Here is a 12,127-nt window from a genome sequence, read left to right as displayed (position 1 = left end):
TCGGGTGTGTAATAAGCTTTCTTGTGCAGTCTGTGTCAGTGTTTATTGCTTCTCTCTATTGTGTGGGATGTGTAGTCCCTCCCCTTACCTGGCCAATCCCCCGGCAACACCTTCCCAGGCGGGATTGGGCAGCTGACTGGGTAGGCGGAGAGCTCAGGTATCCAGCCAGGGAATGTGGTGCCAGTCCGAACTGCCAGGTGCTGCTCTGGGATCAAAGTGGGCTGCGCGCGACCAAAACATTATGAGAACTGACCGCAACCATCCTTCAAAGTCTGCACTTCTCCAGATTTTGTATTGCAGTTCTCCTGTCAAGTACTGTGTATAAAATGCTTGTGCTAGGGGGAAGTGTGTGTAAGAATGCATACGTTAGTGAAAATAACACAGACAATTGCGTTATAGAAGGGTAGATTGCTTGACAAATGCGTACATTAAGGGAAAATTTGCACAAAACATTGATGAGGGCAGAACAGAACAGTGGAAAGATGAGGAACTGAAACATTCAGATTCACCCATCCCTGCTTCCGAGACTGAACATGCACAGGATCATGCTACAAAGTTCTTTTTATTTCACGTATTTTGCTTTGCTCCCAGAAAGGACATTTGTGCTGGCATGAATCGTCCATGCGAAACCTTAGGCTTGTCCCATCTCTCTGGAATGTGCCAGCCTCACCGGAGCTGCAATATCAATGAAGACTCTGGCCTGCCTTTGGCATTCACAATTGCACATGAACTTGGACACAGGTATGAAAACTCTGGGAGTCTAGCGAGCGGCAGGTCACATGATTAACCAGAACTGAAATTGCTTCTAAAGCTCTTACATTCTGAGGAGGAAGTAACAAAACTTGGTGATGGTTGTAGCAAGGAGTTCTAAGGTCAGGATAATGAGTCAAAACAAACAGCAGAAACCTAAATGCAGGCACTCATATATATTTCGAGATTTTTATGTTGATTTGGCCAACACTGCAATACTTTTTTTGTATATCTCTCAAAGTAAAAAAGGCTAGTGACCTGCCTAGCTTTAAATCTTCCAGAAGATGCTTGGATGGGCTTTTCTTTTTGTTTCTTGAATCATTCCAATGTCTGCATGGTCTGTTTGTAATTCAGAAAATACCTTTCTTAGAAACGGATCTGTTAGCATTGATAAGCAATTTGTGTTTGCACTGTTCCATTCATGCACTTAAAAAAATATCAAATTAACAGCCAGTAATTGCATTCACTTCCAACCTAACTTTGTACTTCTTTCAACATCAACTGAGTCAATATTTAACTTTGGCACTAAGGCATTTGTGAGTATCTTTCTCTGACTGGGGCTGATAGAAGTTGAAATCCAATAACAACCACTGGAGGGCCACAGGCTCCCCGCCCCCCTTGCCATGAAGGCTCTTGGGCAATCTTATTTCAGGTGTACCAGTAAAGCACTATGCAGTTTGATAGCTTCATCCCAAGATTCCTTGCAACGCTGGGCATGTATGCTGGGCTACATACAGAATCATTCTTGAGTATCCTCCAGCTGTGCATAACCCAAGAGGTGTCTCTTTTGACATCCTCTATGACCAGGGCCAGCCCTACCATTAGGCAAAGTGACCTTAGGTGGTAGATGTTTTGGAGCAGCAGTGACAGCTCCTTGGCCATTCCTTTTAAGCCCCCTGCCAATTCTCATCTGTTAGAGGACAGATATGTTAGCAGCCAGCAGCAGTTATACTTAGGTGATTGCAGCTTCTGGGAGCTCATTACCAGGAGCTAGTAACCAGGACTCGTAAACAGGGGCATTTAGTAGGGGAGTTTGAGGGAGAGGCCCGGAGGACTTTCTCACAGTGTGCAGGACCAAGAGACATGGAAGGTGAGGGAGCTGCTGCACCTGTACCACCTCTGTTTTCCTGCTGGAGAAAATGCAGCAGTACACCCGTAGCAAGTGTAAACTGGTTGCCTTGCTGAAAGTGAAGGTGCAGCAATTTGAGGCCCACCTAAACACCCTACGAGCTACAGGACAAAATGTGGAATTTCTCGATAGAGCTAGGTGGACTATGCTGGAACAGCAACACAGGTGGGGTGCCCCTACAGAGGAGGAAGATTGCCCATTGCACGAGATGAACCGCTGGAAGAACGTGACACATTGTCTTGTCATTTGTCAGTCAGCAAAATTATTTGTCTATGACGTTGCCAGGGCTTATTGGAGCCCTCCGATTTTTGCAGTGTAGCTAATGGGAGCAGCGGGGGAGGTGAGACAAATGTCCCGGGCTGACCCTATTGATGCCTTTCATCCCAAATCCTAGCCACTTTTATTTTGCCTAGATGCCACCCACAGTTGGTGACTGGAAGGCAGGTATTAATGAAACCAACTTTTCAGCATCCACAGAAATATAGCAGAAAAATACTGACTTCTTTCACAGCGCTGTTCATCTTTTGGAATATTCTGCTATGAACCTTCACCCAGGCCAGTCAGATAACAGACTTTACACTACCTGATAACCAGAAGCAATTCCCCAGCATATTTTCTGCAGTACTTGAGGTTATTTGTAGATATGGTACGTATTCTGGTTTTTTGAAGCTTCCCTGACAGTATCTTGCACCTGGATTTGTTTCCCTCCCAGTTTTGGTATTCAGCATGATGGAAAGGAAAATGACTGTGAGCCAGTGGGAAGGCGACCATACATCATGTCCCGGCAGCTGCAGTATGACCCCAGTCCTCTCACCTGGTCCAGGTGCAGCAAGGAATATGTCACACGCTTCCTAGAGTGAGTCAATGTGACAGTTTTGCTACAGGGAAATGGAACGCATTAAGCAAAATCCTGATTGCCATTGCCTTTGAGGATATTGCAGCTATTTTTTTAAACTCCATTGGGTGTGTTCGGGCATCATGCTAAACCATAGTTTAGCATGATAACAACAAGCTGTGGTAAGCCTTGGTATCAAATAGCATCACAAGCTGTTGTTAATGGAAAGGGGAAGCGAGAAGCTTCCAAACTCCTCCTCATTCCTCTACTGGAGAAGGAGAGGAGAGCACAGCAACCTGAGACTCACTGTACCTTGCTTCCATAGTTTATTGTGACATCTAACCATCATCATAAGCACAACCATTGATTGCAAAGCAAGCACAAGAGATAACAGAAGCTAGGTTACCTTGTGACTAGGTGCCCCAATTTATTACACTAGTAAATTGATGTAGATCAGGGGTCAGCAACCTTTTTCAGCCGTGGGCTGGTTTACCGTCCCTCAGACCATGTGGTGGGCCGGACTATATTTTTTTGGGGGGGGGGGATGAATTCCTATGCCCCATAAATAACCCAGGGATGCATTTTAAATAAAAGCACATATTCCACTCATTTAAAAGCACACATTCCACTCATATAAAAACACCAGACAGGCCCCACAAATAACCCAGAGATGCATTTTAAATAAAAGGACACATTCTACTCATGTAAAAAACACGCTGATTCCCAACCGTTCGCGGGCCCGATTTAGAAGGTGATTGGGCCGCATCTGGCCCCCGTGCCTTAGGTTGCCTACCCCTGATGTAGATTATAGAATCATAGAATTGTAGAGTTGGAAGATACCTCAAGGGTCCAACCCCCTGCAGTGCAGGGCTTGCTGACAGATGAAGATGGATCTTTGGACAGACACTTGTTATTAGCCAGAATGCTGAGAAGCAGTGGGAAGAGCATTTTAACCATGGGTAAGCAAACTAAGGTCCGGGGGCCAGATGCGGCCCAATCACCTTCTAAATCTGGCCCACAGATGGTCTGGGAATCAGCGTGTTTTTACATGAATAGAATATGTCCTTTTATTTAAAATGCATCTCTGGGTTATTTGTGGCGCCTGCCTGGTGTTTTTACATGAGTAGAATGTGCCCTTTTACAGCATTTAAAATGCATCTCTGGGTTATTTGTGGAGACTGCCAGGTGTTTTTGCATGAGTAGAATATGTGCTTTTATTTAAAATGCATCTCTGGGTTATTTGTGGGGCATAGGAATTCGTTCATCCCCCCCCCCAAAAAAAAATATAGCCCGGCCCCCCACAAGGTCTGAGGGACAGTGGACCAGTCCCCTGCTGGAAAAGTTTGCTGACTCCTGATTTTAACCATATATACAATTATTCTGGTGAGGGTTCAGTGATTAGGTGTTTACCAGTAATTTTTCCTGATAAAAGATACCAACCACCACATAGCCCCCAGTTTCAGAGTATGAAATTAGAAAGTTTATTCAGAGTCTTGCTAATAACAAGGTAAAGATATGACACCCCCAAAATATGTAACAAACTATTAACTAATGGGCTCCTGTACTTGCAGAGCTCTAAAATAAAAATAATAAATCTTTGGAAGTAAATTCTGTTAGAATCCTGGGGTAACATTAATGTTTCTTATTGCTAAATGCATTATTACTGGGGGAGCATGTAAGGCAAAAGCAACGCAAGGAAGTCCATTTTATTTTAGTGTATTTCAAAGGTGTATAGAAAAGGTTCCAAAGGAAAAACAACATTTGTGACATCCCCATTGCCCTAGAGCAGGGAAGCTGGGGTTTGTGTGCATCTGCACTGCCAGGAACATAAGATTGGCAGTGGCAGTTCCACTGGTGCAACCTCATGGCTCCAACTTCGCCAAGCAGCAGTAACTGCGGTGTCAGGCGGGTGTCTCTACTCTCACCCATCTGCTTCAGCTATGTAACTGGAGATTATGGTGACTGAACAGTCATTCTTCTGCATGGGAACTACAGATCTACGGTCCCTCTGCATGAAGCCTTGAGTGGAAGAGGGAGAACTTGATACGGAGATGCTATTTTCAGCAGCCATCTTAGGTTTCTTACAGCATTTTGTTCTTTCCTGGGTGTATGAAGATTGCCAATTGCCTTTTCCCTGAGCTAAAATATGCCCATATTCTTCAGCTTTCTTTTTTTAATATGCCATTCATCTCAAGCTATTGATTGTCATCATTTTTCTGAATCATCTTGTTAGTAGTTTAGCTTATCATGTTCTTCCTGGAAATTTAGCGAGCAAAACAGGATACTGTGATCAAGCTGGTGTCTTGAAAAGCAATGAAGAGGACAGTATTTTTGCCTCCTACACACAGTTGCACATAATGCTTCTGTGAAAATAACCTAATATAGCCAGCACTGGCAGTCTTGTCTGCGGGGACTCCTCTCAACTCACTTTCCTGTTTTCCCATCCTTCCACCATTGGGGTAAGGGTGAGGTGAAGGAGATGCTGCTTCACCACAATTGCCACACCATGAGAAGCAGGTGTCAGTATTGTTGTTGTTGTTTTTAAAAGCCTCCACAAATGTTAATACTTAATCTCACATCTCATATTTAGCCGAGGATGGGGCTTCTGCCTGGATGATCTACCCAAGAAGAAAGATCTAAAGACACCTTTCATTGCACCTGGAGTGATTTATGATGTGCACCACCAATGCCAGTTGCAATATGGACCCAATGCAACATTCTGCGACCAAGTGGATGTAAGTTCAGTGTTGCTTCTCTCACAACACCCCACATTTTATTTCAAGGTGGCAACATTAATCGTCTGAACCTAATGGAGAAATGGAGGAGGAAGGAGGTGGTGACAACAACCTGTATTGCAGATATTAATATTGTGCAGCTTGTAGCAATAGGATGAAGAAAAACAGACTCCTCTTGGGGTAAAAATTGTCCAGACCCAAAATATGGTTTCAAAGCTTTGCTAAAAGAACTTGTTCCAAAACAGAGACAAAACAATCAATGTTACATCCAGATAGTTGTATAAATCATATGCTTGTCCAGGCATAGATTCAGCTTCATACAAACATAAAAGAACTATGATCAGAAGCTAAAAACAAAGCTCTGTCTTTCTCATAGCCTATATTCCAGCCTAAGAGTATGTTCTCCTGGAGAGAAGCCATTATCACATCCTTTGCCCTCTGTGGCTTTCAGAGAGAAAACTCAACTTACGACACCCAAAATGGAAATTTGCAACTGAATACCTTACTCATGTGATCTAAAGTTAAACACCTTGTGACAGAATAGCAGCTGCATTCTCAGTTAATTATCAACCCATTAGGCACTTAGAGAGCTTTACAATGCTTCAATGGAGTTTCCCAGTTAGCAATACACATGCAGGCATATACAGAGTTATTTCCATGTCCATGTACAATTAAACCATTATACGTAACAACTTCAAAGGGGGAGACATGCCACAGTTCAATTTGCCAGTATACTACAGATACAAGGATGCTTAAAAAGAAGCTCACCATGCTCTGAATGTACTTTGCGCTATATCTTTTTGTGTTGCATCTCTATTCACCATCTTTGCTGTTTGATGGTGCCCACAATGTCACTGGTTCTAGCAGCTTTCTAGGTCTCTTCAGTGTAGCAGGGTTGATCTTGTTGTTGTCGTTGTTGACATGCTGGCAATGAGTGGGGCCAGAGACAAAAGAGTTTTTAGCTTTGAAGGACTGCATAGCACTCTTTCTCTCAGTCCCACCTCATGTCCCACTCCCTGTCTCTTTCTTCTTCCTGCTCCTCTCTCTTTCTCTCTCTCTCCCCCACACACAATGGAAGAAGAAGTGATTCCCAAAAAGGTGGTCTGGAGGGCAAGTGCAGGACCCAAGTGTCCAGAGGGCCACATGAAATTAGGACAGGTGCCACAGGTTCCTCACTACTGTTTTCACGGAATGGAGAGAGAACCATTCCCAGTGTTTATTTTTATTCCATTTATATCATACTTTCCCTTCATGCTGGAATTGAGCACAGACACATCCAGGGGTGGTCTTCCACAGGCACTTGGTTAGACCTTGTCCCTAGCACTTTATATTTGCTATTTCAGCATGTAGGAGGGTGTATTTCTCTCCCTTTGGTTGTGAGAGCTCTTGCTCTTAAAATACCAGACAAGGCATAGATAGTGACAAGGCATTTAATAGAAACCTTACTTTCTTCTGCACAGTAGACCAAAGGGAATCTCAACCAGGCAAAACTAGTACTAAGTTTGGTCTCTGTAGCTCAATCGTGGGACTAGGTATGTACTGTGTACGCATTTGATATAGACTCAAAGCAACACACAATCTGTCAGATGGCTATAGCTGGCAGTGAAGTCAGATCAGCAAAATTCTAGAGGAGATCATCTACCAGGCTTTCTCCATGGTTACTAAACCCACGAGGCACAGCAGGCACAATCCTAGAAAGATATGTGCTCAGCTGAGAGGGAAGGGAAGGAGTAATTCTACAGCCAATGATGCTTCTATTGCAGCTATGAAAACGCTTAATTGGGCAAGGTGTTGTAAAACTGACGCATGGTTTTCTCATCCTGCCATGTATGTGCCTGCAATGGAAATGTAAAAGATGCCTGCAGTTATATGTGTAATTCCTCCCACCCCATTCCCCATGCCCACATAGGTTCCAAAGATTGCTGCCAGCATGAGGTTTTTTATATTTGTACTATCTAGAGTCAGATAAAGTGCACTTGGGCAGGTGGGCTTTCAATCAATGCCCACATGTATGACATCATTTGAGTGACGCATGATTTACCAGTCTCTTCAAGGCTTGATAAACTGTTTGGTTATATACATAGCAGACCAGTGGGGTCTATACCAAAGCTGAACCCCAATTGTAGTGAAATTGTTTGGCTTCTCCTAAGTGAGAAAAGTATATTCTTCAAATTGTCCTTGGCTCTGAGCATGATGACTTTGTCATTGTTAGAGGCACACATTAATTGTGTAACAAATGAAGAATTGAACCAAATGGTCCCGTTTTCCCCGTGGAAGTGCAGCTGACTTCAACCTTTTTCTTTCCCCAGATGCCCTGAATGGTGTGTTGACCCAGGGCATTCTTTGGGGAGCAAGATTTCTTGTAGCAGCTGCCATCCCTGCTCTCCAAGAACATTCCAGAGTGGTAGAACTTCCAGGTATCAGGGACATAGCTGTCAAGTTTCGGATTTGAAAATAAGGGATCAGCAGCCTCACCTATCCTGGGGACAGTCACATGGCAGTGGTGGGCAGAGCCAGAAGCAAAAGTGGGCGGCACTGGTGTGAACGCGCACAGTAGGCTTACTGTATTTTGGAAACGCTGCCCGTGGGCTACGACGCCTGTAAGCGCGGGAAATGGCTCCCGCTTGCTTTGAGGCTGCAAGGAGGCGAGGTCTTCCCAGTCCCTGGCCAGCAGGGGGAGGGAGAGGAGCTGCTTCCTTTGAAAAAAACGGGAAATTAAAGGGATATAAAAAACAAGGGATAGCAGTGGGAAACTGCTTGAAATAAGGGAGATTCCCGGGGAAAACGGGATACTTGACAGCACTGGGAAAGAAAATGGCAACCACCAGGAAAAGGCTGCTGAAATCAGTTCTACTGCTAATGCAAACAGCAGCAAAATGAAATGAGCACTGGGGCCAAATTGAATGCAACGAATGGACAGCAAAAGGAACATGAATGTCCCAAAATGAGAAATGAAACGGATCATTATTTATTACGCCAGTTTATACACAGCTTAATTATTTTTTAAAGAAGTCAGAGCAGTGTACAATGTAAAACTACATTTGACATGAAAACAATATAAATAGCTAGGGTTGCACTTCAGGGAACAAAAGGGAGGGAAAGCCTTAAGCAAGTGACTGAAGCTTAACCCAGTTGGCATTTGACTGATATCACTAGGAAGTGATCAGGCAGGAACATAGTAAAGCGGTCCCTGAGATAACACGATCCCAAGTTGTTTAGGGCTTTGTATACTAACAATGACCCTTGATTGCTAGTCATCCTCACAGTGCAGAGGAGCATTGGCCTTGTTCATAAGTGGGATGGAAGACAGGAAGATGAGGGAGCTCCATGCAGAGTCACTGTGGATTTCAGCTGTGACTTAGGAGGGCAGCCTTCAATGTGCAGTTGGGTTTTCCTGTCTTATGTTTCCGTATTCGTCTTACTGGACTGTGAACATCAAATTGCGTAGAAAAGTTGCTTTAGAATATTGGCTTTCAAACTCTCTTAACAGGGAGCCCTTTCTATATTGATTTCTGGCAAGGACCCCCTGCGTGATTTGTTTTGCATTTCTGTTCTTCGGCTTCCCGGAATATTTGGCAGTGAATTAAAACTGCACATCAGCAAGAGGAAAAACAGTAAAGCTTCTAGTGTGCATCATGGGGAGAGGGGTGAATCCAACTATAGACATGTCTAGCTTACGTATCCCCATAGCTCCAAAATCCCAGAATCCCCTGCAATGTGCAGAGGATGTAAGTTTCATGGCAGATGCTTGAATGAGTTATTGTGGCAAACGGGTCAGTGTGAAAAGTACTGCATGCCCTGAAGGTAGAAAATTTGAAAAAACTCTGCTTATACTGTATGCTTCCTACTTTATCCTGTTGCTCTTTATTCTAATTATTCCATTGCATTTCCTATGCTTTAAAGCAAATAACTTCCTTAACTGGCTTTGTGTGCATAGTGGATGGGTTGTTGTTGTTGTTGTTGTTGTTGTTGTTGTTTATTAAACTTATTAGTCACTTGTCACCTGAATGTCTCCAAGTGACTTACAGTAAAGAAAAATATACAACTCATAATACCAGAGGGGAAAGGGGGGGAAGAATCATATCATTTAAAGCCCTTAACGATACACTTTTCAGAAAAGTAAGTGCTAGGAGCTCTTTGCTGTTTACCTCATTCCCAGTAGGCATGAGTTCCATTGGCGTAACTGTGCTTTTTATACAAAGAGTAGTTGAGAGCAGTGTCAGCTCACAGCTCCAAAATCTACCAAATGTGGAAATTCATTTTCTTGGCAAATGTTAACTTTCACAAAAATGATACTTATTTTTCATTCCCCCCCCCCAAAAAAAAACTAATGGGCACTAATGCTAGACTCCTGACTCATCCCATCCCGTTTTTGAGGGTTAACTGGGCAAAAGAAAAGTTTGCTTTCTCCTTCAAAACCAATGAAATGCAAGTGTCTGTGTGGATCCCCAGTGTCCCAGCGGGTAGTAGCTGGTGCTTGACAGGAAATGAGGTTTATCCATTTCCTGTCTTCCATGACTAGAACTAACTGCAGAGTTTTGACTACTGGGAGTAGGGTAAAGTGCTACGGTTTAAGTAATAACTGATTTAGGAAGCATGATATACAACGAGGGTTGAGAGCCTAAGGCTAGGTAATAATGAAGTTAAAATTCAGCTGCATTCTGCAGAATTTAGTTAGGTAGTTGACGAGTAAGTAAAACCTCACTCAAGGTTATTCCACTGGATCTCATTATTTTCCACAATTCTCCCACTTGCTGTAGCCAGCCTGGTGTCCTCCAGATGTTGTAGACTACAACTCCCATCATCCTTGGCTATTGGTGATGCTTGCTGGGGCTGATAGGAGTTGCCATCCATAACATCTGGAGAGCACCACATTGGCTACGCCTGCAGGCATGAAATCAAGCCTCTTAAAGACAACCCATGCTGAAATAGCCCTCTCAAAAAAACACAAAAAACCCCACAATTCCCTAAAGTCTCAATTGTTTTTTCTTTACAACATTTGAGGTTGTCGTTGCAGAATATTTGCCAGACATTGTGGTGCTTTGTGAAAGGTTCCTGCCGGTCGAAACTGGATGCTGCGGCAGATGGAACAAGATGCGGTGAAAATAAGGTATCTGTCACAAGGAGAGACCAGAATGGGAAATTATGACTCGGTACCCGACTTTCTTTATGCTGCAAGAACACAATGCAAAACAAAGTGGCATCCTTATAAAATATATTTTATTTGCTACATTTTGCATTCACTCACATTCTTATTGTTGCCTTTCACTCTGAAAGGCTAACCATATCAGATGCTTTTTTCATTAAGTTATCATTTTACAACTGCATTTATATCCCCAATCTGGAAGGCAAGGAAATTGCCTTCTTTTCAAATCAATGCCAGCCCCTTCAGCATCAGGGAGTTTGCATGCCTAGCTCCTGCAGATCAAATGAAAGATATACTTTTGGTGTTTCTCCATAGCAGTGACAGCTAGATGACCTTCCTCTGAGCAAAGCAGAGCTGAGTCTCTAACCTAGCAACATCCCAGCAGTTGGGATGGTTCATTATTCTGAAATGTGTCCTGTGTTTCCAGGTGCATGATTTGCAGCTCCTATCACATTCCCCAATTTACGGACTCATCACCATAACAAGCTCCCCGCTTCTTCAGAATACCCAAGCCTGCTCAGTGTCTCCAAGCAGGCTTATGGCTCAGGACTGATGGCATGTCATTTCTATGGAGTGATTCAGCTATAACACCAAACCAGAAACACAGTTTGCTGTTGCACTGAAACCCAGCAAACAGTTGTTTTTCTCAAACCCGGATTAAACTGTGGCAGAGTATTCTCAGGATCTAGTTATGCTTTCATTATACATGTATATGTTAATGATAATTATTATTATTGTTGTTATTGTTATTTATTATTTAAGACATGCATACTATTTTTTAAATGGGCCAAATTCTGTCTTACCCTGAACTGTAGGACTATGTGATTTTGTTTTGTTGTGCAAAAGACACCAATTTGCCTGATGAAAACGTCTGAAGAAGGGCGAGGTACATGTGACATCAGTGACCTCCAGATTTTTCTTCCTCAAAAAACAGCCATTGCAGTTGCATCACATACCACCACAAAGGGGGACCCAATTTTTTAAATCAAATTTGCATGTGCTAATAAAGTATATGTATAACTTGGACATAATTGCTGTAATTTAAATAGAAATACAATACATTCCACCATAGTAAGGAAGGCTGTAACTAGGTGACTCTGTGTGAGTCAGATATCGTGGGGGGATCCATTGATGATCTCCCACTTCCCTTCCCATGGTGCCCTTAAGCCCAATTTGAACTAGACAACATTTCACATACAATACTTCTCCAGACAGAGGACTGTTCTTTGTAAAGTTGACAGGTAAGCACTCTGCACAGGGGAAGAGATTAACCTTTTGCTCCTGTGCCAATTCCCCAATGCAAATCTCCCCTCACCACCTCCCAAGCTGCTATTGACTTAGAAGCACAATGCAAGTTCCTGTATGCCTGCCCTGTGCAATTCAAAACAGCTGTGGGAATTTGGTAGTGAGGCACAGAGTTAAACCTTTGCCTCCTGCACCCAGCCTCAGTCTGAAATGGGCCCCTCCACGCTGGCTTTGCAGAAAAGAAAAGAAAAAGTCTAGACTTAAGAGATTCTCCTGCTTCATATATA

The 12,127-nt window shown here is 43.3% G+C and overlaps 1 protein-coding gene across 1 annotated transcript in view; it reads left to right on the top strand.

Moving 5' to 3' along the window:
- The window catches only part of ADAMTS12 (ADAM metallopeptidase with thrombospondin type 1 motif 12), a 103,356-nt gene that overhangs the window by 58,671 nt on the left and 32,558 nt on the right, over positions 1 to 12,127 (top strand). Inside the window, exons 7-10 of the mRNA XM_033164729.1 lie at positions 592 to 741; positions 2,592 to 2,735; positions 5,305 to 5,449; positions 10,467 to 10,559. Coding sequence (XP_033020620.1) covers positions 592 to 741; positions 2,592 to 2,735; positions 5,305 to 5,449; positions 10,467 to 10,559 — 532 coding nt within the window. The remainder of the gene's footprint in view (positions 1 to 591; positions 742 to 2,591; positions 2,736 to 5,304; positions 5,450 to 10,466; positions 10,560 to 12,127) is intronic.

Source organism: Lacerta agilis, chromosome 11 (assembly GCF_009819535.1).
Source record: "Lacerta agilis isolate rLacAgi1 chromosome 11, rLacAgi1.pri, whole genome shotgun sequence".
NCBI classification, from domain to species: domain Eukaryota; kingdom Metazoa; phylum Chordata; class Lepidosauria; order Squamata; family Lacertidae; genus Lacerta; species Lacerta agilis.
This window is presented reverse-complemented; position numbering and strand designations above follow the sequence as displayed.